This window comes from Saimiri boliviensis, chromosome 7 (genome assembly GCF_048565385.1).
Source record: "Saimiri boliviensis isolate mSaiBol1 chromosome 7, mSaiBol1.pri, whole genome shotgun sequence".
Taxonomy (NCBI): Eukaryota; Metazoa; Chordata; class Mammalia; order Primates; family Cebidae; genus Saimiri; species Saimiri boliviensis.
In genome coordinates, this window is record NC_133455.1 from 16192198 (window position 1) to 16220113 (window position 27916).

General features: G+C 49.5%; 1 protein-coding gene across 1 annotated transcript; it reads left to right on the top strand.

Annotated features, from left to right (window-relative positions):
• The first annotated feature begins 2725 nt into the window (after positions 1-2725).
• On the top strand, positions 2726-27916 carry HRK (harakiri, BCL2 interacting protein). The gene is made up of 2 exons (XM_039472309.2): positions 2726-3057; positions 22776-27916. Exon 1 carries the CDS (start codon positions 2726-2728, stop codon positions 2999-3001), a length of 276 nt encoding a protein of 91 aa, XP_039328243.1. The 3' UTR covers positions 3002-3057; positions 22776-27916.

Genomic DNA, 27916 nt, shown 5'->3' on the forward strand with positions numbered 1-27916 from the left:
GTGATACTCTGTTAAAAAAAAAAAAAGGCGGAAAGGCCAGGTGTGTTGGCTCAAGCCTGTAATCCCAGCACTTTGGGAGGCCAAGGTGGGTGGATCACAAAGTCAAGAGATCCAGACCTTCCTGACCAATATGGCGAAACTCCATCTCTACTAAAAAAAAAAAAAAAAAAAAATTAGCTGGGCATGGTGGCATGTGCCCGTAGTCCCAACTACTCAGGAGGCTGAGGCAGGAGAATTGCTTGAACCCGGGAGGCAGAGGCTGCAGTGAGCCAAGATCACACCACTGCACTCCAGCCTGGCACCTGGCGACAGAGCAATACTCTGTCTCAAAAAAACAAAAATAAAATAAAATAAAAAATAAAATAAAAAAAAAGCTACTGCTGGGCCAGGCACTGTTTTAAGTAAGGGCTTTCCTGATATATAGGCTGTGGGGTGGGTACTATTATTATCCCCACTGTACAGTTGAGAGAATGGAGGTTCCAAAAAGCCAGGTCTGAAGTCCATGCTCCCCAGTTAGTAAGTGGTCCAGCAGCACAGGACAACGCGTGTGTGCAAAGTAAGGCCTGCCAGACTTAGAGAGTCAGAGAGGGAGAGGTTATTCCTTCTCTCCCACCTTTCCATTATCCCCTTTTCTTCCCCCTCTGCTGAACGTTGCATCCCCGTGGCCAAAACTGCACCCCCTGTTCTACAGACAACATCCAAGCTGCTGGGACCCGACCCAGCGCCACCTTGAGAGCCCAGCATTTCGAGGGGCAGGCTTCCAAACAGGGTAATAATCGTCCCATTAAAATTAATGTCCATGAAGTGAGCCGTTAAAAGCGTGCAGATTAAAAAGGGGGGGGGAGGGAATTGTTCGATTTAAATCCAAAGGGCTTTTTAAATAGACACTGTGTCTTCATTCTTGGAACGCTACACCCGGGCAATGGATCAGGTCCCCTCTGCAGAGACTAGGGGGGGATTAAGGAGGTGAGTCCCAGGAGAATGGGAAACAGTTCTGGCCAGAAGCAAAGGGAACCGAGGTTCATAGAGGGCCCACTGCGTGCCAGGTGCTTGGCACACATTTCTCTCATTTAATCTCTGCCCCAGTCCTGGGATGGAGGTATTATTATTCCCAGATTACAGGGGGCAGTATAAAACCGTGGTTAAGAGCTTAAAGCCTGCGGCATACTGCCTTAATTCACATGCAGGTTTCATTCTTAGCTACTCTGTGAGCTTAGGCAAGAGGCCTTACCTACCTTTGCCTCAGCTTCCTCATCTTTGAAATATTATAGTAATTGCACGTAGAACTATTGGGAGATTTACCTTTAGGCAGCAGAGGCAAGGACGCCCAAAGCCTACAGATGCCAGACATGGAAGTCTTGGCCATTAAGAAGCCTAGGAGAATTGGAGCCAGGTGAGGGAAAGGGTCACCAGGATCACATGGAGGTGTGGGCCCTGAGTCCTGACTTTGTTGTTATTTCACCGCGCTGCAGGCCAAAGCAGACGTTTCTCCTCCTGATCGATTCAGACCAAAACTAAGTTCACAGGCTTGAAGAATCGTAGTTATACTCTGCAGTGGGAAGGAAAGAATGGAAGCTCCCTTAGCAGCTTACAGACTTTCACCTTCGAGCCACCTCTTTACTCATCCCGATCGTCTGAATCCCAAAGTCGCCTGAATCCCAGTGGATTTAAGATCGCAGGTTTCATTCTCCCCGAAATAATCCTGAGAGCCGCCCCGCCCATCTGAACCTTCACTGGCTGTGACAACAACTCCAGACTCTCCAGTCTGGAGGTGCACAGGAGCGGCTGTGGGATTGGAAAAGGGGAATTAAAGTCCCCCGCGCCCCTCCTCTCGCTGACCCCTTAGGGTCTCTACTGCGCATAAATCGAGATCGTCGCAGAAAACTAACCCCATCAGGAAAATAACGTTCACAAAGAAAGCAGACAAGAAGTTTCCCTTTAGAAAGGCCCTTGTGAGGGTCTTTTGGGTGCAGGTGCTGGGCGGCGAGCTGTCCGCGCCCCACGCTGGCTCAGGATCGACCCCTCAACCTCCCATTGCGCCTACGTCAGGGTTTCTAGCTGGGCGCTGGGGGCGCGTTAGGGTCAGGCTTAAAGCGTACAGGTGCTAAAGTCAGACCTGAAATGAGGCAAGTTAAGTGCAATCTGGCCCTTCCACAAGATTTTGAATCCACCCACCTCCCCCAAACAAAACAACAGCCTCGGAATATTTTTCAATCAGGCAGCCGAATTCAGTATCAGCTTCATCCAAAACGGCAAACAAGGCTGCTTCCCTCGCCAAAGCGGAACTCGAGCTGAATTTAGGAAACCGGGAAGGAGAACAACCTTCCCTCGCCTCCGCGGGGGTCCCCCGAGACCCTCAAAGCCCAGGACCTCCGCCGCGGGGCGCCTTCTCGCGTCGCCCCGCGCCGCGCTCCCAGTCTCCCAAACCGTGCGCCCCCTCGCTGCCGGCGCCGCTAGGGTTAAAAGTTACCTCTCGGTTTCTTCTGCCTGCAGCCCCCCCACCCCCGGGGGCCGGATGATGTAACCCCCCTCCCCGCCCCCCTCCACCATGTGACACTTTAATTAATAATAGCGCCGTCAGCACAACAAACGCACAACACAAGGAGAAACTTGGTGTCCAGGGGAGGCCCCCGGCGGCTGGAGCGCGACGGCAGCGGGCGCAGAGGCCGGAGGGAGAGGAGGCGAGGGGCGGCCCGAGCGCGGGGCGGGAGCGAGGCCAGCGGTCATGTGCCCGTGCCCCCTGCACCGCGGCCGCGGCCCCCCGGCCGTTTGCGCCTGCAGCGCGGGTCGCCTGGGGCTGCGCTCATCCGCCGCGCAGCTCACCGCCGCCCGGCTCAAGGCGCTCGGCGACGAGCTGCACCAGCGCACCATGTGGCGGCGCCGCGCTCGGAGCCGGAGGGCGCCGGCGCCCGGCGCGCTCCCCACCTACTGGCCCTGGCTGTGCGCGGCCGCGCAGGTGGCGGCGCTGGCGGCCTGGCTGCTCGGCAGGCGGAACTTGTAGGAACGCGGGGCTTCTTGGTGGGGCCGGAGCCGAGACCCAGCCAGAGCGAGCAACAGGTACGGGAGCGAGCGAGAGCCAGGGCGCGGCAGCTGGGCACTGGAGGCGCTGGGCTGGCCTGGGAGCGGGAGAGTGGCAAATTTGGCTTTCTTCTCTTCCCTTTCCCTTCTTCCTCTGTTCTCTTCTCTTGCAAGCACCTCCGGGCAGCTCTTTACCCAGCCCCCGTCTTTCCTTCCAAGTGTCAGGTCCACCGTTTCTGCCCCATCTCTCCGAGTCCTGAAGCGCATTTTGCTACTTACTCCCTTAGAGCTCGGTGGCTTGCGGAGGACTTCAGCCTCCATAATCCCCACCAGCCCCACAAACAAACACACAATGCAAGTAAAAAGTGTGCTTGCTATGAGAATGTAGTTGTAAGCTACGCCAAATACTTAAAATCTGTCTCGGTTTCAAGAAAGGTCCCCTGTCCCCTTCAAGCCTCTTGCCGTTCCTGAGTCGCCGTCTCCCTCACCTTGGCTCCCACCTCTTCTCCCGAAGTGTCACTTCTCCAATCTCTGATCCCCATTCTCTGCCACCCCCATCGCATCTCGAGACTTCGTCCTCCCTGTTTCTGGCTGGCCCGATCTTCAACCCCAAACCCCGCGCATTTGCAAATTTCCTCTGTCCTGCTAACTTCGCTCCTTCGCCTGTGAGGTGTCCTGTTTAAGGAGTTTGGCCGCCTCCCCAGACGGTTGTAGCTGCGATGGGAAGGAGACGCCCTCAGAGTAGGCTGGAATAGGAGGCTTTTGGGGAAACCCCAATGGGAAGCCTTAAGGAAGGAACATTTACCGAGCTCCTTCTGGGCGCTGGACACTGTTTAGGGAGGTAATGTGTTGAGAGCTTAGGACTGGACATGGGTATTGAGCGCCTAGTGTGGTTGGTATCAGTGGGAGGAAGGCTCTAGGCTCTTGGGGTGGGGAAATTACTGTGCCCTAGCTGTGCGTCTGGCACTGTGCTAGGCGCTTTGAGGAAGCACACAGTGTAAGCATCGCCTTACTACTCTGGATCCTGGAGTAGCGAGGAGCGCTGGAGAATGAAGGCGGAGAGAATCAAGCTGAGTCCAACATAGATGGGTCTAGGGCCGGAAGGTGAAGATCGAAGGTGATATAGCCAGCCGCCCTTGGGTCCACGCCGCCGAGCCCCGCCGCGCGCCGCAGACACCCTGGGAAGCTGGAGCGGCGCCTGAAGGCGAGGCCCTAGCGTCTGCGCCCGCGGGGAAAGGCGGCAGCCGGAGCGTGGGGGGTGGCAGCGCCCAGGGAGCTGCGGGGGTGCACGGGGTGTGAGCCGGGACCGCAGGCGACAGCTGTCGCGTGGGCCCGCGCAGCCTGGGCGCTGGCGAAGAGAAGTGAGCGCTTCGGGGCGCACTCCGCCGGGCTCCCGGGCGCCGGGGGTCCCATCCACTTCTCTCCTCCTTCTTTCTCCAGTTGGAGAGGCCAGGGGCTCCCGTGACTGAATGGGGCCAGGCTGAGGCTGCCCAATCCCAGGAACGGGAAGAACACTTTGGATGGATCTCGGGGAGCAGAACAAGGAAGTTGAGCGACAGACGCGAAGCCCAAAGCGTGGAATTTGGGAAGAGGCAGAAAAAAAGTGGGTGAAGAGGGAGAGAAAAACCAGGCGACGAGGTGGGGAGGGACAAGAAATTTGGGGAGGGTGGAGAAAAAGAGCAACTGCCTGGAGAACAAGTTGCAAGACAATTGAAAAGTGAATTAGAGGGCAAGAGAGGAAGGGAGTAAAATCAAATAGAAATGGGAAGAGGGCTCGGACACGGCTTTCTTTAATTCTGTCGTCCAGGAGATTGGAAAGGCGCTCCCCTCCCGGGACCTGGCGTGCGAGATGTCAGGTGCCCCTCCGGGAGGCGGAGGACTCCGGGCCGGAGCCGGTCTGAATGTTCCGGTTTGCCAGTGTGTGAGTGTCAGGGGTGTGAACCCACCCGGGTCCCGAAGGAGGTGTCTGCGGGAGGGGCGGGCAGAGTGCGCCGCTCTGCGCTGGAGCCAGGGCAGGAGTTGGGGAACTCGGGCCTGCGCTGCACTGGAGGACGGCGGCGAGGGGTTTCGCTGTTTTGCATCGATGTTGAGGGGCAGCCGCAGGTAATTGCCGCTGCAGAGTTTATTTCCCCCGCCTCCCTCGGCTTCTACCTCAGAGTTACTTCTGTGCTGCGCCCTGACTCTGAGACACCGTCTTCCCACACCTGTGGGTTCTTCTACCTGCCGTGTCCCGCCCGGGCGTCCCCAGCAGCCACAACCTCCAGGGTTCTGCAGGCTCTGGCGCCCTGACCTCAGGATGCCCCGCACGGCTTCCCTCCAGCGCCGCCCCTCATACCCTCGGGACACCCTAGAATTGCTCACCACCCGCCTTCTGCGCTCCCAGCCCGGGTTCCCTGCACTAGCCGGGATCAGGTTCTCTCCCTGTAGCCTGCATCTGATCTCAGAATACCAGCGGCTCTGGCCTTTCTCATGCTTTTAGTTCAATTTGGGGAAACCCTTTTTTTTTTCCCCCCAGCTCTGGCAAGTTAAGTAGAAGGGACAGAAAATTCACTGGAGGAAGACAGTTTGTTGCGTTCTATGCTGGATAAGGAGTGCTCTCCACTTTCCCTGCTCTAATGGAGAAAGGGGGATGTTCACAGCTGTGCCTTAGGGGTTTGAGGGAGGCCTGTGCCAGCCATATAGGGTGGGAACCACCACTTTCAATTCTCGTCGGTTTCAAGGGTGTGCTCAGCTATATGCAGGATCAATATTTCCACATACAGGCCAGGCAGGGTGGCTCACACCTATAATCCCAGCACTTTGGGAGGCCGAGGCAAGGGGATCACCTGAGGTCCGGAGTTTGAGACCAGCATGGCCAGTATGGTGAAACCCCATCTCTACTAAAAATACAAAAGTTAGCTGGGCATGGTGGTGCACACCTGTAATCCTAGCTACTCAGGAGGCTGAGGCAGGAGAATCTCTTCAACCCGGGAGGCAGAGGTTGCAGTGACCCAAGAATTGAGTGGAGAAGAGCAGAGATCTCACCACTGCACTCCAGCCTGGGCAACAGAGTGAGACTCCAACTCAATAATAATAATAATTGTATGTGTGTATGTGTGTACGCATATACATATATATATATATATTTATATTTTCAGCATACCTGTTCTGAGCCTCTCCTGCTAGCCATCAATACTTTTCTCAGAAGTCATTTAAAAGAAAATAACAAATAGCAACAAACACCCAAGACTCAGTTTTCCCATATGTAAAATGGGGATAATAATAGTACTTAATGCATAGGCATGTTATTAAGAGGGTTAAATGAATTCATACACAGAAAGCTCTAGAACAGTGGACATACATGGGAGCCGTCGTGATTATTACTGTGCATTTACTATCATTCTTTCCCAAGGTAGTCAACATTTTCCCATTATTTTTGCTGGCAATTCCACACCACTCCTGCCTGCCCTCCCGGGAAATCAGCGCCAGGAGGGTCAGGAGAGACCCAGCCACTTGCTGACAGCATAGCCTTGAGAAAGACCCATTACCTCTCTGAAACTGTATCTGTAAACTGGAGCTATTTCCAGGGTTCTTGGGAGAATAAGAGAACATTCATCTAAAGTGTCCAGTACAGGCTGGGTGCAGTGGCTCAATCCTGTAATCCCAGCACTTTGGGAGGCCAAGGTGGGCAGATCACTTGAGGCCAGGAGTTGAAGACCAGCTTGGGTAACATGGTGAAACCTCATCTGTACAAACAATAAATAAATAAATACAAAAAGTAGCTGGTCATGGTGGTGTGCACCTGTAGTCCCAGCTACTCAGGAGGCTGAGGTGGAGGATCACTTGAGTCCCAGAGGCAGAGGTTGCAGTGAGCTGAGACAGCAACACTGCACTCCAGTCTAGGGGACAGCAAGACCTTGTCTCAAAAAAAAATAAATAAAATAAAATAAGGTGTCCAGTACAGTGTCTGTCTCTTAACTTCACTCAACAGAGGATGTCATAAAATAGTCAGAGCCATTCTTTTTATTTCAAAGGGGAAGCCAAGGCAGAGAGCGCCCACCTAAGTGATCCCCAATGGAATTGGAGTTTCCATCTTTGAGGGCACACAGCCCCCCTCACCCCATGACTTGCAGGGGAAGAGGAGATAGGGGCAGTAGGCAGACGGGGTGGTGCACAGTGAATTCCTGCGCAAGTGAAATTCCCTTTCTTCCAGAGCCCCAGGGGAAGCTCCTCTGAGACTGGCAAGGCCGGGAGGAGATGGGTATGATTTAACCAGTCAATACTCAAAGATACAGGGGAGAGGGAACAAAAGATGCTTTAGGGTGAGCATTGGCTGGCGGAGGCTGGCGGGGAGGGAGAAGCGTGCCTAGGGAGGGGGCAGGGAGGGAGAGAGAATGGAGCCAAGGAATCTGCCTGGGAGTTGGGGCCAGGGCTGGGTAGAATCCTGCTTTGAGAGCAGGGAAAGGGGAGATAGGGGGACTCTGCAGGCCCATAAGGCGACGTGGTCAGTGGCAAGGAAGATAATGGGCCAGCGGGAGCCTGCTTTAATGAATTAATGACGGCCTGGACAGCCAGCCAGACATGCTAACTGGTTCTTGGCAGGTACTTTGGGGATTAAGTGGTTAAACCTGGAGGCGCATCCCGCAGGCCTCCCTCCCAGCCCACAGCACCCCTGCCAGAATTACTTTTAGAGCTTGAAAGCTTGGCCTTCTGCTCGGCGAGGGAGCCTGGGGAGGACAGCTGTTGGGGAGGAACCCCCCGGGAAGGGGCCAGATGTGCGGAACCAGGCAGCCTTCCTGCCACATGGTCCCTGTCTGGAGTCATCCGCTCGCCTAGTGAGAGGCCAGAGTACAAGTGACTGAGCTGTGGATGGAAAAGAGCCACGCCCGGGGATAATGAAATACACCCCCAGATGTGGGCTGGCTGCATTTGGCAATCACAACTCTAGTTTTTCTGAAAAGTCAGCCTTTTAGATCTATGTTTGGCAGATATGGAGAGTTGGGTGGGGGCTTTTGTTTCTTTGGTGGTCTTCCCTGGTGTCCTTGTGATAGGATTTCACAGGAATAGAAAGCTAACCCACAGTGTCCCTAGCCCCTGGCAACTTGCTTGTCACATAGTAGGTATACAATAACTGTGCTGTATTACATGAATCAGAAACTATGCAACATTGGCCAGGTATGCTGGCTCATGCCTGTAATACCAGCACTTTGAGAGGTTGAGGCCAGTGGATCACTTGAGGTCAGGAGTTCGAGACCAGCCTGGCCAACGTGGTAAAACTCTGTTTCCACTAAAAATACAAAAAGTTAGCCAGGCATGATGGTGTGCACCTGTAGTCCCAGCTACTCTGGAGGCTGAGGCAGGAGAACTGCATGAACCCAGGAGGCGGAGGTTGCAGTGAGCTGAGATTGTGTCATTGTATTCCAGCCTGGGCCACAGAAGGAGTGAGACTCTGTCACACACACAAAAAAAAAATTAAAAAAGAAACTATGCAACATCATCGCTGTTGTTTCCCAAATTCAGATTCTTCCACTTATTCAACTGCTAATTACTGAGTACCTTCTATATAACGGCCACTGTGGTTACGGGAAGGACCAAGATCTGGAGTTCCCCGCTTTCATGGAGCCCACATTTTACTGGGAGGAGACAGATAATAAATACTGTTTTTGTTACTACTTCTGTGTAACAAATTACTCCAAAACTACTAAGTTTTGCTTAAAACAACTAGCGCCACCCTCTGTCTCTGGGAGGGAGTGGTTCCAGGATCCCATCTTGGATCTCAAAATCCCAGGATGCCAAGTCCTTGAAATAAAATGGTGTAGTTGCACATAACACCTACACACTGTGTGCTTTCAAACATCTCTAGATTACTTATAATACCCAATACCATGTAAGTGCTATGTAAATAAGTATACTGCATTGGTTTTATATGTATTTTTTTAAATGTTATTTTTTAATTTTATTTTTTCCAATATTGGTTGAATCCGTGGATGTGGAACCCATTTATATGGAAGGCTGACATATTTGATCATGCTCACACATTCTGTAGGTTAGGAATTTGGTCAGAGCATAGTGGGGCTGATTTGTTTCTGCTCCAGGATGGCTGGGGGCTGAAGTCATGGGTAGGGAGGCAATCTGATTTACATATCTGGCTGTTAATACTGGGAGTCAGCTGGGGCTGTCAATTGGAGCAGCTATACTCTGCCTCTTTATGTGGCTTGGGCTTCCTCACAGCATGGCAGCCGGATTCCGACACAGTGACTGGGAGCTCCAAAAGCACGTATCCCAAGGAATTAGGGGGAAGCCGCTTTGCTTTTTCTGTCCCAGCTTCTGGTCACTTTGGTTAGAAGTGAGTCACAAGCTGATGCAGATCTAAGGTGGGGCAGAATTAGAGTCCACCTCATGTGGGAGTGGTAGGGTTCTGGAATAGCATGTGGAATGGGAGATAGTATAGTGGCCACCTTTGGATTATGCAATCTAACACAGAGATAGTTTCAGAAAGTGCTCAGGGCTTTGAAGCACAAATACACAAAGGTAACACAATAGAGAGTTCCCCAGGGACTCGTCACCTGTGGCGATGAGGGAAGGAAGGCCACTTTGAAGAGGAACCAGGGGAATAGCAGATCTGAATGACACAAAGGAGTCAGTTATATGCAAGAAAGGTGTTTTGGGAAGACAGAGAGCAAATCCAGTGGCGTGGAGGTGAGACTTTGCATAGGACATTTCAGGAAAGAAAAACAAGTAGCTTGGTGCCAGGGCTGGGTGCCCAGGTGCAAGAATGCAGAGATGAACAAGTCCCAGTCACAGCCTTCAGGTGCCCCAGACTCAGAGACATGAGACCCAGGCTGTGCCCCTGCCCTCACCTCCTAGGAGAAGTAAACCAGTTCACCTCCTGCCAAGGTCTGAGAGGTCCTGATCCCTGAACCAGCTCACACATGCCCACCCCCCTCGGTGCCAGGAGAACATTGTGGACATCCACTGGGTTTCCATCACCCTTAAACTCTCACCATTCAACTCAGCACTGGCTCCCCTCTTCCTTTCCTGTTCTAAACTGGTGCCCCTGCTGTTGAGTGGGGGATTTCTGATTTAGCCCACATCAGTAAGATGCATCCTTTTATGACTGCTGGATGGCCAGGCAAGGAGAAAGCTCCTTCCTCTTCCTGTGGAGAGTCAACAGGCTTATCCAAGATGGCTGCTTTCCCACAGAGCTTTCCCCCACTGAACCTTTGCTCCATGGGCTGGAGACTTGGGCAGGGCAGAATTTAATTGCTCTGGGAAACACGGTATAATATTCCTTAAAAAGTAGCTGGACATGGTGGCTCATGCCTGTAATCCCAGCCCTTGTGGAGGCTGAGGTGGGAAAATTACTTGAGCCCAGGAACTCAAGACCAGCCTGGACGACATAGTGAGACCCCAGCTCTACAAAAAATAAGAAGTTAGCAAGGTATGGTGGTCTGCACCTGTGTTATCAACTATTTGGGAGGCTGAGGTGGGAGGCTTACTTGAGTCCAGGAGACTGAGGCTGTAGTGAGCTGTAACTGTGCCACTGCACTCCAGGCTGGGCAACAGTGTGAGACCCTGTCTCAGAAAAACAAGTACATTTTTCTTGATGACAGAAAATATTACAAGTTCATTGCCAACTGTTTGGAAAATACTGTAGTCTTGCCTCTGGAGAAAGGAGGCTCAGCTTTGAGAGAAGGTCTGAGTAGCAAAAGTAGCAGTACTTTCCCTAAAGACCAGACAGCTTGTAAGCCTCTCTGTCTTTCCATTGCATTAGATTTGACTGTTTTTCTATGTAATTTCCCTTCCTTCTTTCCTTCCTTCCTTTCTTCCTTTCTCTTTCCACCATTTCTCCTTCCTTCCCTCCCTCCCCCTTCCTTTTCTTCCTTCCCCTCCCTCCCTCCCTCCCTCCCTTCCTTCCTTCCTTCCCTCCTTCTTCCTCTCTCTCTCTCTCTCTCTCTCTCTCTCTCTCTCTCTCTCTCTCTCTCTCTGTTTTTTTGAGACAGGGTCTTACTCTGTCACCGAGGCTGAAGTGCAGCGGCAGGATCATAGCTCACTGGAGCCTCAACCTCCTGGGCTCAAGTGACTCTCCCACCTCAGCCTCCCGAGTAGCTGGGACTACAGGTGCATGAGCTCCTGAGCTCAAGGCCTCCTGCCTTGGCCTCCCAAAGTGTTGGGATTATAGGTGTGCACCACCATGCCTGGAATCCCTCTAAATATGTTATCTGTAACCTGACTTTTTCCATAGATCACAGGCATTTGTTCAACCTTTGAATATGTTTCTATGAGACACTTCTTAGAATTTGATGAGTATTTCTAATTTATTTGGCTAGTGCATCATTTACATCCCCCATCCACTGTGGTTGGGCACTGAGACTGTTTCCATCACGGTGAAGGAACAACGAAGGATCATTTGAGCCCAGGAGTTCGAAGCTGCAGTGAGCTAAATGACACACTGTACTCCAACCTGGACAGACAACAGAGTGAGACCTCCCATCTCAAAGAAAAAAAAAAGAACTAATTAAAAAAGTTTTTTTAATGCTCACAGGTGAGAGGATTCCTTGAAGCCAGGAGTTCCATACCTGGGCAACAAAGTGAGACCCAATCTTTACTAAAAAAAGAACAATTAGCCAAGTGTGATGGCTCGTATCTGTAGTCCCACTACTCGGGAGGCTGAGGTGGGAGGATCACTTGAACCCAGGGAGGTTGAGGCTGCAGTGAGCTGTGATCATGCCACAGCACTCCAGCCTGGGCAACGGAACAAGACTGCATCTCAAAAATAGAAATAAAAGGTAATAATAATAATCTTTTTTTTGGCCAGGCATGGTGACTCATGCCTGTAATCCTAGCACTTTGGGAGGCCGAGGCAGCCGGATCATTTGAGGTCAGGAGTAACCAACATGGTAAAACCCCATCTTTACTAAAAATAGAAAAAAAATTAGCTCGATGTGGTGGTACGTGCCTGAAGTCCCAGCTCCTTGGAGGCTGAGGCAAGAGAATTGCTTGAATCTGGGAGGTGGAGGTTGCAGTGAGCTGAGATTGTGCCACTGCATTTCAGCCTGGGTGACAGAGAGAAACTCTGTATCAAAAAAGAAAAGTTCTTAATGCTCTCAAATGGAACTCTGATATCAAAACATATTTAGCATTTTTTTGGCTGGGTGCAGTGGCTCACACTTGTAATCCCAGTACTTTGGGTGGGTCGGGAGGGGTAGGTCAGGAGTTCAAGACCAACGTGCTAACATGGCAAGACCCTGCGGCTACTAAAAAAAAATAGAAAAATATAAAAATTAGCTGGGGGTGGTGGCACACGCCTGTAATCCCAGATACTTGGGAGGCTGAGGCATGAGAATCGCTTGAGGAGGCTAAGGATGCAATGAGCCCAGATCACGCCATTGCACCCCAGCTTGAGCGACAGAGTGAGACTCTGTCTTAAATACAAACAAACAAACAAAATACTTAGTGTTCTTTTATTATAAAGGTTGTCTAGAGCATAAAATCATATGATCAAGCTCTGCAAACACTACTGTTGGCTCCCATGTCTCATTCATGCCCTTGGCCTTTATTTATTCATTAATTGAGACAGGGTCTCTCTGTTGCCCAGGCTGGGGTGCAGTGGTGCAATCACGGCTCACTGCAGCCTCGACCTGGGCTCAAGCAATCCTCCCACCTCAGCCTCTCCAGTAGCTGGGTCTACTGGTGTGCGCCATTAATTTTTAAATTTTTTTAAAAAGATACAGTCTCACTCTGTTGCCCAGTCTGGTCTGGAACTCCTGGGCTCAAGCAATCTTTCTGGCTTGGCCTTCCAAAGTGATGAGATTCCAGGTATGAGCCACTGCGCCCAGCCCATGTCACCGGCCTTTATATATCAAGTGTCTATTGGCTCTTGAGCTGGCTGTGACTGGCCTCAGCTGAATCTCTGTTGCCTTGCTGTGGACTGTTCTTTATGGACCACACCTCTGGCCAGTGTCGGGGTACAGACGAGGCCTAGCATGCCTGTCCCCACTTCAGGGAAAGGTTCCACGTCTCAGCAATGTTACTATATGGAAAGCTTCTCCACCTGCCTATCTGTACCTATCATCCTGGAGGCAGGAATCACGTTCATCTAATATTCTTGGAGTTAGCGTGTGGTACTTAATAAACCCTGTAAAATGCTAACATACTGATGCTGGTTGAAACTAAGACAAAGTGGCTTGCATGGGTGGAGAGGGAGGTTTTCCAGGAGTGGGGATGTGTCAGAGTCACTGGAATGGATTCAAGAACAGGTATCATTTTCTTTTCTTTTTTAAGATAGAGTCTCCCTCTGCTGCCTGGGCTGGAGTGCAGTGGCGTGATCTTGGCTCATTGCAACCTCTGCTTCATGGGTTCATGTGATTCTCCTGCCTCAGCCTCCCAAATAGCTGGGATTACAAAGTGCCTGCCACCACGCCTAGCTCATTTTTGTATTTTTAGTAGAGAAGGGGTTTCACCACACTGGCCAGGCTGGCGCTCAACCTCCTGACCTCAAGTGATCCAGAGCTGTCTGCCTTGGCCTCCAAGAGTGCTGGGATTACAGATGTGAGCCACCGTGCCCGGCCGAGGTACCATTTTCAAAGACAGCTCAGACTTAGAATATTCAAGACTGTTGGCAAACCAAAAAGCCTAAGGCTTGATTCAGAAATGTAACCCTGGTAACTGTTTATCTTATTCACCAATACTTTATGCTAAGCAGGGAAGCTTCATGGAAAGTGACATGAATTTTGGAGTCAGGTCGACTTTTCAGATAACGTTCTCCATTTCCCATTTGCTGGTTGTGTGACCTTAGGCCGATCGCATTACCTTCCGAGCCTCAGTTTCCTCATCTATAAACTGGGAATAATAATAGCATCTACACTGGATGAGCACTGTATGTAAAGTGGCTGGCACAGATTCAGCCCCCCATATGTGTGAGTGTCTGGAAGAACCAATTCTGTTTTATATCTGTAATGAGCTCCTAGCATGAAGGAAGCCTGCTCTAATCTACTCCAGTGTGTACAAGGCATGTCACTGATGTTCAGAAAATGGTGAATGACAGCCTATGATATGTGTTGTTCTTATTTGGTGCAAAATTGAGTCCATAGGCTGGGTGCAGTGGCTCATACCAAAAATACCAAAATCAGCCAGGCATTGTGGCGCATACCTGTAGTCCCAGCTACTTGGGGGAAGCTGAGGCAGGAGGATTGCTTGAGCCCGGGAAGTCAAGTCTGCAGTGAGCTATGATGGTGCCACTGCACTCCAGCCTGGGCAACAGAGCAAGACCCTGTCTTAAAAAAAAAAAAAAAAAAAAAGGCCGGGCGCGGTGGCTCAAGCCTGTAATCCCAGCATTTTGGGAGGCCGAGGCGGGTGGATCACGAGGTCGAGAGATCGAGACCATCCTGGTCAACGTGGTGAAACCCCATCTCTACTAAAAATACAAAAAATTAGCTGGGCATGGTGGCACGTGCCTGTAATCCCAGCTACTCAGGAGGCTGAGGCAGGAGAATTGCCTGAACCCAGGAGGCGGAGGTTGCGGTGAGCCGAGATCGCGCCATTGCACTCCAGCCTGGGTAACAAGAGCGAAACTCCGTCTCAAAAAAAAAAAAAGTTTATTCCATGGGCCCATCTTTATGGTATGAGTGGGAGCTCTCAGACCTTTTCTGAGCCGTTTGCTGAAAGCAGTTGCTAATTCTGCCTTCCCCAATCTGTGATTTACAAAGAGCCCACCTAGGCCACTCTGACAGGGCTGGGAGAACCACCACATCAAGGCTTGAACCTGGGAGGCAGAGGTTGCCGTGAACCAGCCCGGGCAACACTGGTCTTCAGGTCCCAGAAAGATACAAACTGCCCTGCGTATTTTGCCCGTTGCTGCATCCCAGCACCCGAGCCTGGTGGCATTCACTAACTGCTGAATGAGTGAATGAATGAATGAGTGAATGAATTTAGGGGAGGCCTCAGGAAGTTTGTGAACACCCAGTAATTAAGCTAATAACATTGGCTGATTTCACCCTCCTCTTCTACTTCCCCCTACTTGGGACAGAAAACACAGTTTGGATCCAACTCTCAAAAGATCCACGAGCCGAAAAGGTCTCTGCTCTGGAAACCTAGCCAGAGCCAGACAGGACACTAGAGACAGCTAACCCATGTTCCTCATTGTACAGATACAGAACCTGAGGCCCGGAGATAGCTGCTGAGGGTTCTGATGAGGCGAGCTTAAATGCCAGGTGATTGTAGGAGTGTCTGAGTGTCTCAGGCAGGGGTGAAAATGGGTGGTCTCCTAGCTGAATTTGGCTTGCAGTTGAGTACTGTTTGACCTTGGTTTGCCCTCAACACTTAAAAGCCAGGCATTTTAGCCAGGCATGGTGGCATGTGTCTGCAGTGCCTACTACTCAGGAAGCTGGGGCAGGAGGATCGCTTGAGCCCAGCCTGGGCAACAAAGTGAGATCCCATCTTAAAAAAAAAAAAAAAAAAAAAAAATCAATCATTTTCAGGTAGAAGCCTGTATTTCCAGTTTTTCTTGAAAAACGGAAAGATCTAACAATGTGTTCTAACACATGTATCCCCATGTGGCAGACAGAGGCTGAAGATGAGTGTCAGAAACCCCTTTAGAAAGGACAAAAACACTCCAGTGTCCCCAGCCCCTCCTGGGTACTTTTACTGGGTCCACTGCATTTCAGTTCGTGACCCCTGATTTCAGGGAGCCCCCGGGCACTTCCCTTGATGCACAGACACCCACACACGTATCCTATTTTAAATACATGATCTCATACTGTTCATGCTGTTTTGTAACCTGCTTTTTCCTCACTAAAAATAGGTGGTTGAGATCTTCCCATGCCAACACACAAAGGTTTTCATCATCCTTCTTGACGGCTGCGTGATGTTCCTTTGCTTGGATGAACCCGGATTTCCTTATAAGGTCACTTCCCTGGGGACATTTACATTGGTTCCTGTTTTCTGGTAGGGTAAACAAGATTGTTAGAAACTTTTTTTTTCTTTTGAGGCTGAGTTTCATTCTTGTTGCCCAGGCTGGAGTGCAATGATGCAATCTTGGCTGACCGCAACCTCTGCCTCCCGGGTTCAAGCGATGCTCCTGCTTCAGCCTCCCGAGTAGCTGGGATTACAGGCACCCACCACCATGCCCAGCTAATTTGTGTATTTTTGGTAGAGACAGGGTTTCGCCATATTGGCCAGGCTGGTCTCTAACCCCTGACTTCAGGTGATATGCCTGCCTCGGCCTCCCAAAGTGCTGGCATTACAGGCGTGAGCCACCACACCCAGCTGGAACTCTTGTTTTGTTTTAGAAACAGGATCATGCTCTGTCACCCACGCTGATATGCAGTGGCATGATCATAGCCCACTGTAACTTCAAACTCCTGAGCTTATGTGGTCTTCCTACCTCAGCCTCTTGAGTAGCTGGGACTACAGGCGTGCACCACCACACTTGGCTAATTAAAAATTGTTTGTGGCCCAGCACAGTGGCTCATGCCTGTAATCCCAGCACTTTGGGAGGCCAAGGTGGGTGGATCACCTGAGGTCAGGAGTTACCAGCCTGGCCAACATGGTGAAGCCCTGTCACTACTAAAAATCCAAAAAATTAGCCAGGCATGGCGGTGCATGCCTGTAATCTCAGCTACTTGGGAGGCTGAGGCAGGAGAATGGCTTGAACCCAGGAGGCAGAGGTTGTCATGAGCCAAGATTGTGCCATTGCACTCCAGCCTGGGCAATAATTGCAAAAACCCATCTCAAAAACAAAATTGTGTGTGTGCAGATGGAGTCTCATTATGTTGCCCAGGCTGGTATGGAACTCCTGGGCTCAAGTGACCCTCCCATTTTGGCCTCCCAAAGTGCTGGGATTACAGGTGTGAGCCACCGTGCCCGGCAGGGGACATTCATATTTGGACAACTTTGCAAACAAAAAGTGAAGTTCCTGAAAGTGAAATTGTTAGGTCGAAGAATGTGCATAGTGTAATGTGTGGGACATGGGACATGAGCAACATTGTTTTTAGGCCACAGTTTGCTTTAAGAAGAATCTTTGTGTGTGCATGTGTGCGTGCATGCGTGTGTGTGCATACATGCGTGTGTGTGCGTGCACACGCACGTGTGTGTGGATTCTGTGCTGAGCTACTTCTCAGCTCTCACTGCTTACCCTTCTGAAAGTCAAGTGAGTTGGGCTTCCGAGGCCCTCCTGCCATAACTTCCTAGTGGATAGGAGCTCTGAGTTCTCAGGTCTCTCTCCATAGACTTTAGGTCATCAGTATCTAGCAGCTGATAGCACTGATTACTATTCACTGACAGAAGAGGGCTGGGCCAAGGAGAGCTAATACTTCTTCCAGAGGCTGCCAAATGGCATCCTCCTTCCTCGCACACTGCAACCTCGCTGTCTTTTCAGCTTCCTTTCCAGTCTCCCGAGTGCCCAGCTTCCTAACTGGCCAACACAAACTATACAGAAGGAGATTTAAGGGTAACATGGACCAGAGCAATTTTCTTTTCAAGAGGATTCTGCGTGGAAAGCTGCTCTTCCAGGTCTTTGTTTCGTTTTGCTTGTTTGTTGGTTTGTTTGTTTTAGAGACAGGGTCTTGCTATATGGCCCAGGCTGGTCTCAAACTCCTGGGCTCAAGCAATCCTCCTGCCTCAGCCACCTGAGTAGCTGGGACTAGGGGCACATGCCACCATGCCCAGTCTTTCTTTCAAGTCTTAAGCACTAGGACTACTGGTACCATCCATACTCCTCCGTCAGAATCAACCTGCTGAAACCGAAGACTGAAGATCCGAGAATCTGCCATCTTTGTTTTGAGATGGAGTCTCACTCTGTCTCGTAGGCTACAGTGCAGTGGTGCGACCTCAGTTCACTGTAACCTCTGCCTCCTGGGTTTAAGCGATTCTCCTGCCTCAGCCTCCCAAGTAATTGGGATTACACCTGGTTAATTACACCTACACCTGGCTAATTTTTGTATTTTTAGAAGAGACGGGGTTTCATCATGTTGGCCAAGCTGGTCTCGAACTCCTGACCTCAAGTGATCCACCTGCCTTTGCCTCCCAAAGTGCTGTGATTACAGGTGTGAGCCACCACACCCAGCCTGTCATTATTATTCATTTGTCACTTTGACTTACTCTCACTCAACACATAATGAATTGAGCACCTACTATGTGCCAGGCATTGTGTTGGGCTCTGGGGACATAATAAAAAAGAGACATGGCATGTACAAATGCACAGAAAATACTCTGGGAGGCGACACAACTGAATGCCTCTGGGAAGCAGAGGGGGGCTTAGGGGTTAGGTTGAAGGGGGCTTTTCTTTTATTTGTGTGTTCTTCTCTGCTGTTTGAATTTGTAACTTCTCACTTGTGCAAACAGCAGGAACAAAACAGGCATTTAAAAATATTTTATTTATTATTTACTTATCATTTGAGACAGGGTCTCGCTCTGTTGCCCAGGATGGAAATGCAGTGGCATGATCTCAGCTCACTGCAATCTCCACTTCCTGGGTTCAAGAGATGCTTGTGCCTCAGCCTCCTGAGGCTGGATTACAGGTATGCACCACCAGGCCTGGCTAATTTTTGTATTTTTAGTAGATATGAGGTTTTGCCATGTTGCCTAGGCTGGTCTCTAACTTCTGGCCTCCTTGGCTTCCCAAAGTGCTGGAATTACAGGCAAGAGCCACTATGCCCTGCCAAGGTATTTTTTTTTTTAATTCAAAATTTGGGCCTCTTAGTAGGGAATCCAAGAGTCCTAATTCTTCGCTGACATCGGAAAAAGGGAATCAGCCTCTTGTCTCATCTAATGCTGCAGTGGCATTCATGGTTCTCAGCTTTCACTTGCCGTGCCCAAAGCAGCACAGCGTCACTACAGCCCAGGGAGGCAGGACCTTAGGGTTCAGGTTCACCCTCTCTGCCTGCCTACCCCCTCCACAAGGTGGATGAAGAATGGAAACAGGGACACGTTTTTCAAAGGTATTTCATGAATCGCTCCAGCCGTGCGCTTTAGCTGTGAGTTAGCATCTGAGAACATTCTTTATGAACCAAGTTTGAAGGAACACATCCCAAGCGCAGGGCAGTGGCTCACAAGGGTGGACGGACTTGATGTTTTAAAAATAGTTTTAAATGGCAAAATTACTACTTGCTGCTTGTAAAAGAAAAAAAAAATCCTATGTATAAAAAATATATCCCACTGCAGCCTCAAATTCCTGGACTTATGCAATCCTCTCTCCTCAGCCTCCCAAAGTGCTGGGATTACAGGCATGAGCCATAGCACCTGACCTCAATTCCTACAGCTTTCTGATACAGTTCCCTGCTCATCATGCTTTGCTGTTTGAGACATGCTTATCGCTGTCCTTGGTCTGGTGTAGTCCCTTTCCCCACCTAAGCTACGCTTCCTTTTTCCAAATATGGAAAAAATTGTGTGTGTGTGTGTGTGTGTGTGTGTGTGTGTGTGTGTGTGTGTTTTCAAGGCCTCGATCAAATCCTGGGTCCACTCTGAAACTTCCCTGGTGATTGTAACCCCATCCTGACTTCTGAGCCATCAGTTCACTTCCAAACGTGAGTCATTTACAGTCCTGACCTCTGGCATGGCATATCTTCCCAATAAGCCTGGAGGCAAATTTGAAGCAGGCACCTGGCCTTGTCTGGTGCAGATAACCAAGCTTAGCATGAAGTTCACACACTCAATAACATAGTAGGGACTTAATACCTGTTGTTTTCTCTCCTTCCGTCTCACCTGTGCTTAAGGCAGCATAATTATTTTAGGCTGATGCTGCAGGGCTCCGCTCACTTGCATTCTGTCAATTTATGGCTAGACACCAATGGCGATGTTTAGGGGTTGCACAAGCTGGTTTCATAAACTCAATTCAGTGTATTTATCCATTGAGTTGATTGATGACTCTAATTCCATATTCTATGAAAATATATGATACACAACAATGCGGAACTCCTACTGTGTTTGTGCCCTCATGAGGTAGAAGGGGAATGGACTTGGCATGGTGGCTCATGCCTGTAATCCTAGCACTTTGGGAGGCCAAGGTGGGAGGATGGCTTGAGGCCAGGAGTTTGAGGCCAGCCTGGGCAATGTAGCAAGACCCTGTCTCTAAAATAAAAAATAAAAATAAAAAATTAGCCAGATGTGGTGGTGCGTGCTTGTAGTCCCAGCTAGAGGCTGAGGTGGAAGGATCGCTTGAGCTCAGGAGGTCGAGGCTGCAGTGAACTATGATGGCATGGTGGCAGAGCGAGACCTAGTTTCTTAAAAAAAAAAAAAAAAAAAAAAAAAGCAAGGCCGGGCGCGGTGGCTCAAGCCTGTAATCCCAGCACTTTGGGAGGCCGAGGCGGGTGGATCACGAGGTCGAGAGATCGAGACCATCCTGGCCAACATGGTGAAACCCTGTCTCTACTAAAAATACAAAAAACCAGCTGGGCGTGGTGGTGCGTGCCTGTAATCCCAGCTACTTAGGAGGCTGAGGCAGGAGAATTGCCTGAACCCAGGAGGCGGAGGTTGCGGTGAGCCGAGATCGCGCCATTGCTCTCCAGCCTGGGTAACAAGAGCGAAACTCCGTCTCAAAAAAAAAAAAAAAAAGAAAGAAAGAAAGCGAAAGGTCTGAAGTCACTGATTTGGGTCCTTGTGACTGTCAGCTGACGTAGACTGGGGTCCATGTGTTTGTGACTCATCTCTTTCATGCAGTCAGATGTATCAGTTAGGGGCCAAGGAAGAGGCAGAGAGTATTTCTAGACTCAGTAATCAGAGGAGAATTTAAGAAAGGTTCAATGGGAAAGGCGTGGGCAGGGTTTTGGAAACCAGCGAGAATGAATGCAGTACCCCAGGTTTGGCCATAGAGAGGAGCTGTTATCCCCCTGGCCCGGTGCCAGGGAAAGGAATGGTACCTGGAGTCCCTCGGAGGGTGTCACTGTACCAGAGTCCAGGCAGCGGCTGTGCCAACCTCTGACTAGGGGGAGGGGAGCTGGGGACAGACACCCAATCTTACTTTCCCATGAGTGCCTCCTGTTGGTCAAACCCAGAAGGAAGCCAGAAGTCAAGAGTACCAGCTGGTACAGTTCATGCGAGTCAACATCTCAGACTTTTTCAGACCCAGAAGTCATAAAGTGCTCTTCCTCCCACTTTCTCTCCTACACCACTTGGTGTTTATTACTCACGTGGTCATTCTTATGCCACCTGCTTCAGATTCACATGTGAAACGTTCTTATCTCCCCCGCTAACTTATAGCTATAAAACCTACCATTTTAAGGCTGGGCACAGTGGCTCACACCTGTAATCCCAGCACTTTGGGAGCACAAGTGGATCACCTGCAGTCAGGAGTTCAAGGGCAGTCTGGTCAACATGGTGAAACCCAGTCTCTGCTAAAAATACAAAAATTAGCCAGGCATGGTGGTGTGTACCTGTAATCTCAACTACTTGGGAGGCTGAGGCAGGAGAGTCGCTTGAACCCCAGGAGGTAGAGGTTGCAGTGAGCTGAGGTCACACCACTGCACTCCAGCCTGGGCAACAGAACAAGACCTTGTCTCAAAAACAAACAAACAAACAAAAAAGCAGCTACCCTTTTAAGGTGTACAAGTCAGTGATGATGTGTATATTCATAGAATTGTGCAGCAATCTTCACAGTCAACTTTGGAATATTTTTGTTTCCCTAAAAGAAACCCTGTGCCCATGAGCAGTGACTTCCTGATTCCTTCCATCAGCCTCAGCCCTAGGTAACTCCCATTCTCCTTTCTGTCTCAGAAGATCTGCTTATTGTGGACATTTCGTATAAACGGAATCACACAGTATGTGTCCTTTTGTGTCTGGCTTCTTTGACTTAGCATGATGTCTTCAAGGTTTATCTGTCTTCAAGTATTAATACTTCATTCCTTTTTTTATGGCTGAATAATAGTCCATTGTATGAATAGACCACATTTTGCTTATTCATCAGTTGATGGACATTTGGGGTGTTTCTACATTTTGCTATTATGGGTAATTCTGCCATGAGCGTTTGTGCACACATGTTGTGCCTTCTGCTTTAGACGCTCTTGGATACGGACTGGTTTTTCTGCCCTGCCTGGGATGCCTCATTTTCTTATCCTGGTTAGTTTCCTGGCACTCTTCAGTAGCAGTGGCCTGCCGCTCTTGTTGAGGAGTCTTCTCTGTCACCCTGATGAGCTGCCTGCCCTGGGCATCCATAGATCACGTTTTCCCAGGATTGCATATGCTCTTTACATGGGACTATCATTATCCGATTCTTCCCATCTCCCTGTTGGCTCTGAGCCCCTCAAGGGCGAGAATTACATCACTGAATCTGTAGCCCCTAGTATGGCACTTGGTATATTTGGGAATGAATGAATGAATGAATGAATGAACAAATGAAAGAGAATAGAGACTGCCTTACAACTCTCTTTTGAATCTGGGTCTATAAAATGAATAGAGGAAGGTCCTGTCCTGAATTTAGAGAAGCAAAAAGGTCATGCGGCTCTAGATTCTTCTTTTTAAAAAATTCTCCAAAGATGCCTATGTAAATATCTAGGTCTAAAAGCAGAGAGGGGAGTGTGTGTGCATGCAGAAATGTCTATTTGGGGAAGGCTGCTACATAGACAGAGACTCCGGTAAGGGGAGGAGTGCCAAGACTAGCTTTTGAGGCATCCTTCCTCCAAAACCAGAGCTTTGCATCCAGTCGCGCTCCCCTCCCCCCACGTCCCACTCTCCCCCCCGCCCCCCCCCCGTCCCCGACATCCGGGGCTGACTGTGCAGAGGCCCACTGCGCTGTCACCCCCAGCAGCTGTCCGCACTGACCAAAATGCCAATCTTTATTTCTGCAGGTTGGTGAAAACCCTGCGTCGTTGGAGAAAGCTGGTTCCCGTTTTCCAGAGGGGGAGCCCAGAGCTTGAAAGGCCACGGTTGGCACTTCGAGAAGGAAGTGGAGAGTAAAGACAGCGCCTGGAGCGATCGTAGAAACACAGAATGGGACTGGGGAAGCCCTTTGGAAATCCAGCTGCAGAAACAGACACCCCAATGCTATTTACATACAGCTCTCTATATATATATAAAAAAAGAAAATATGAATATTACGTATCAGTGCATGCCTTGTTGAGGACGTGGTCGCCTTCCTTTTCTGCACCTTGCGTTGTGAACTTTGAGATTCTGTAATGTCTGGGGCGCCAGAAGAGAGATGCCTGCTGTGTACTTAGAAACTACTTGCAAAGACTGGTGGGAATTAGCCCCAGCATCGGCCAACTGCCTGGGGATAGATGCTGGTGGAATGAGAGGTAACAGTGCAAAAGGCATGATAGAAAGAAAAAAAAAAAGTGAGGACTGGGGCCAGCTGTGTGGGAGCAGTCTGGGATGCCTCCATTTCTTGACACGTCCTAGCCTCTCCCTCCGTACTGTCCTAGGTCGATCGCTAGATCCCACTGTCGTGTCAAGAGAAATGGGATTTTTGTGTCTCTGGTGCTTCACTTACAATTTTGCTGGTGCTAAGTGCGTTCCTGCTGGTGCTGCTGTGGTATTTTGTTGACAGACCTGGAAGAGCAGGGGACAAGAGAGATTTCTATTTTGCTGTTTCGGATTTTTTTTTTTAAGGGACAAGTTGCAAAAGAGCTACTTGAGAGTCTCTTCTCTTTCTCTGTGTGGGGACGAATATCCAGAGGTGGTTAGGAGCAAACCTTGGAGTCTAGGAGGGAGGATGGCGTTGAGAGGCTTGCTGCTTACGAGACAGAAAGCTGACCTCATGCATGACTCGGTTGCTGTCTCCCCCACCCCCACAAAAGTGTCCTCCGAGTTCAGCCCACAGCCTCCTCCACTCCCCAAGGGGGTTTCAGGGCTTAGGTTTTATGGATTAAAGAGCCAAGAAATGGCTACATTCTGGTCAAAGATGATTTATAACCAGGGGACGTTGGGAGAGGGATCAGGCCATTGAAATGAAATGCACCAGCATCTCGCTGATTGACAGAGGTCTGATTTTTCCCCCCAAGGATAAGCTACTATTTTCAGAAGTTTCTAGAAGGGCTTAAAAAAAAATAGATGTGTGCTGGATAGAGACTTGGCTGTAAAGACTCTTCAGGGAGCAGTGATTATTTTTTGCTTTCATTTAAAAAAATCCAACATAAGCAGGTATTCTTCCTCTGTGTAAGATACCACACACTGCCATTTTCAAAGCTGAGGTGGCAAGGTGGCAGTCTGCAGATTCGGACAGTCATTCTCCAAGGCTGGATTTGCAGGTCACCACCTGGTACCTATAGACAGAGGGTCCAGCAGGCTGGTTAGCAGACACCTCTCCAGTTCTAAGAAGCCAGCAGTGGGATCCACATTTGTTACGGTGGATGAGGCTGAAATGGGAATCATCCCCCCATACGCTTTGCTGTCAATGACCAGGTCCTTTAGAATGTACAACCTCTCAGTGCTGCTGCAAGCTGGGAGCTGGATTTCTTTCTGTCTTCTTTTTAAAATCTATTCCTTATGTTTTCCTAAATAGCCCTTTAAAAAAATAAGCAACCCTAGGGCTGCTGAATGCGAGGGAAGGTTCCTACCTGACAGCTTTGCACTCGGCAAAGCAAAAAAAGAACCCTTATTTTGGGGGGCACGTGTTTCTCCTCATCACTTGTGTCCTCCCCCCCAGTTGATGTTTGTAGGGGACCCTGGCTTAGGTGGGGGCTGCAGAGAGCAGTGGGCAATATTCCCACCAAGCCACAAACTGAGAGAAGGCAAATTCATTAGAATAATATATTCTCTGCTTCTATTTCATCACTTTCTTAGCCAGAGACTAGGGTCTTTCCAGCTCACCCCATTTTCTGGGGAGGGGCTTCAATCACTACACAGTTCTATCCAATCACAGTTCTCTGCTCCTTTAAGGCTGTACGTTCACGATCGTAGTGGGGGCATGCTGACCACCCTGACACAGGAGAAGATGAAAGGTGAGAGGATCCCTTTTTCAACCCCGACTTGCCTACTGGCTTTTGATATTTTCCCCTGGAGGATCCAAACTCCGAATGGTTGGCATTTTGGGTGATTTTGATTTCAATGAAGCCACTTTGCTGAGAGAACCGGGGCACCCATTACCTCCTAATAGAGCTTCGCAGCCAAGTCCCTTGTAGATATTCTCCTGTTTTATTAGAGACCATGTATTTATCGAATCCTGGCCTTTTCTTGCACATCATTCATTGGAGTGCACTTCTCGACTGCCCCAATTTTTGACAAGGGGTTGTTTTTAATGCTTGTTTTTATATGAGATTTGACTTCTTGATGGACATTTGTATTAGGAAATTGAAGCATGATATATATGTATATATTGTCTCCACTGTCTCTCCTGTGGCATTACTTGGATTGCATGAGATAGTGCAGTGGTTCTTGTTTTTTAAAAAATATTTCCACAGTGTGCAAAGTGCTGGCAACATCCCTCCCTCTCCCCCAACCCCCCACTTTTCTCTGGCTGCCAAGGAGTCATTGATTTTGATTAGCTTCACTGCAGAGCGTCTGTGAAGAGAGAGAGAAAGGGAGGGAGGCTTTGAAATAAATTTTAAAAAAGACCTCATATCGGGTTTCAGCAGACAGCAGTGTGTGTGTGCGCGCGTGCGTGCGTACGTGTGTGTGTGTGTGTGTGTGTGTGTGGGTGTGTCCGTACAAGCAGAGGGAGGCCTCTGAGATCATCGTTTAGGTAGCTTGCTGCATAATGAGATGAAGAGACTTTTGCCTCTTCCTTTCTGATGGTGCTGCTTGCTCTCAGAGAGTGGGGAGCCAGAAACCTCAGGGACTGGAGCCCCCAGGACTTCAACACTCCGAATGAGAGCCAGTCATTTCTGGAAGCTTCTCACCCCCACCCGATCCCCCACAAACAGATACAATCTCTTCTGATTTGGAGGTCCGTTTCCTATTCTCTTTGTTATTGGTGTAGCTTGAGTAGAAAGTTTCTCCGGGGAGCCCACTAGCCCCACTGGCTGCTGTCCATGGTCCTAGGCCATGCCCATCTCCTGGAGCCCATTTCCTTGTTTTGTTTTTAATTTTTTAAAAAACCGCCTTGATTTGGATACTGGGGACTTCTTTTCCACTTCCTTTTCTTCTTCTTTTTTTTTGAGACAGAGTCTCACTCTGTCACCCAGGCTGGAGTGCAGTGGCACGATCTCAGCTCACTGCTACCTTCGCCTCCCATTCTCCTGCCTCAGTCTCCCGAGTAGCTGGGATTACAGGCACCCGCCACCATGCCAACCTAATTTTTTGTATTTTTAATAGAGATGGGGGTTTCCCCATATTGGTCAGGCTGGTTTTTGAGCCCCTGGCCTCAAGTGATCCACCTGCCTTGGCCTCCCAAAGTGATGGGATTACAGGTGTGAGCCACCGTGCTCAGCCTCCACTTATTTTGATTCTTGTCTGTTTTGATGGTGAGGGGAAAGGATGATTTAAACAATACTGTCACAGAAAAATGAAACTGTGACTGGTTTTCACAATGTATGTAGCTGATCTCCTGTTCTCCTATTATGTTTCTGACAGTGATACAATATCACTCTCCCTTGCTGGGGCATTCGAGGAGTCCTCACCCACTCACTTCCTACACAAGTATCTTTTAGGGACACTGGCTCACCATTGTGAACTTTTTGAGTACCCACCTGGTATTACAAGTTGCATTGACCAGAACACAGATTTTGTTGTTGTGTGTCAATACCCATTTCTTTTCTGAAAGTCAGAAGTTGGTTAGGGTTTGGGTGACCAGCTAGACACTCTGCTTAGTCCCATAGGAGCTGATTGGCATTTCCATAAGGGGAGGAAATTGATGTCAAAGTGTGATTTTTAAAGCTTAAACTGTACATTTATTTTTCAAATTTTCATTCATTCATTCATTTAGCATCTATTTATTGAACATCTACAATGTGCCGGGTTATAGAATTCCATTGCAGAAGAGACTTGACTTGTGGATGGTGGAGGGGCAGTCCTGCTTGGAAAACAGATGATGTGAAATATCCCTTTCCAGTCTGGTTCACAATGTTTAACAGATTTGTCAGGTCACCACTGTGACCCCAAGCCTTGCTGGCAGATTGTCACATGGTATTTACTGAGAGCCCTGCTATCTGGTAAAGGCAGTTAAAAAGCCTGCAATCTCATTTCCAGCATGAACAGACTGGTCCTTTGCTGCTTTACACAATAATCAAAGTTACCTTTCATGGCGTGCTCGCCACTCCCAAGCACAGGGTGATGTGCTTTACCCGTCTTCCCCTCCGTGATGCCTCATGCCCACTTTAGCATATAGCATTGTTACCATTCCCATTTTACAGTGGAGGAAACTGAGGCTCAGAGAGGTTAAGCAGCTTAGCTGAAGGCCACACCACCAGCGAAGTACCTGAGCCAAGATTTGGACCCGAGTCCATGGGACCCCTAAGCTCATGAGCTGATTGCTCCGCTCCACTGGATTCCTTCATGAGGTCATTCCACGGCACTGCTGAATGGGGGGCGAGCACCAGTACCTGGCCCTGCTGAGAGCCGGGAGCCTGACTTAAGTCTACTGGAAAATGTCACCTCTGGGGACACTCAAGGACAGGCTGGTTGGTTTTGTTGTGGATTTTATGGACTCCTGCCCTACCCCTGTGCTCCTGGTTTCTATAAGGTCCGGGGGAGGTGCATAGAATTTGCTAATAGGGCCTGTATGACTTATTTCCTAGGACACGAGAAGCTTTTCTTACCTCCTTCCTACCCTCTTCTCCAACCTGAACTCCCGAGTTCCTTCTCCCCAAGGGCTTTTGCACTATAAGCGCCAAGGAGCCTGTGCACGTGGCAGGGACGGCTGGAGGGGTATCTGGAGAAGCTTGGTGGGGCCTCTGGCCTAGCCAGAGAGGCAATAAGCTTGGGGACGTTCCGTTCTGGGTCCTGACATCGCTGGTTCTGACGTTGTGCTCTTTTGTAAGAGGAATTTCATACCTTGGAGACGCTTTGTACATATTTGTAATAACTTTATTAAAAAATTGGTTGTGCACTTCTA

What these genes read in the sequence shown, in the direction of transcription:
- HRK (XM_039472309.2), top strand. Translation starts at nt 2,726, where the DNA reads ATGTGCCCGTGCCCCCTGCACCGCGGCCGCGGCCCCCCGGCCGTTTGC.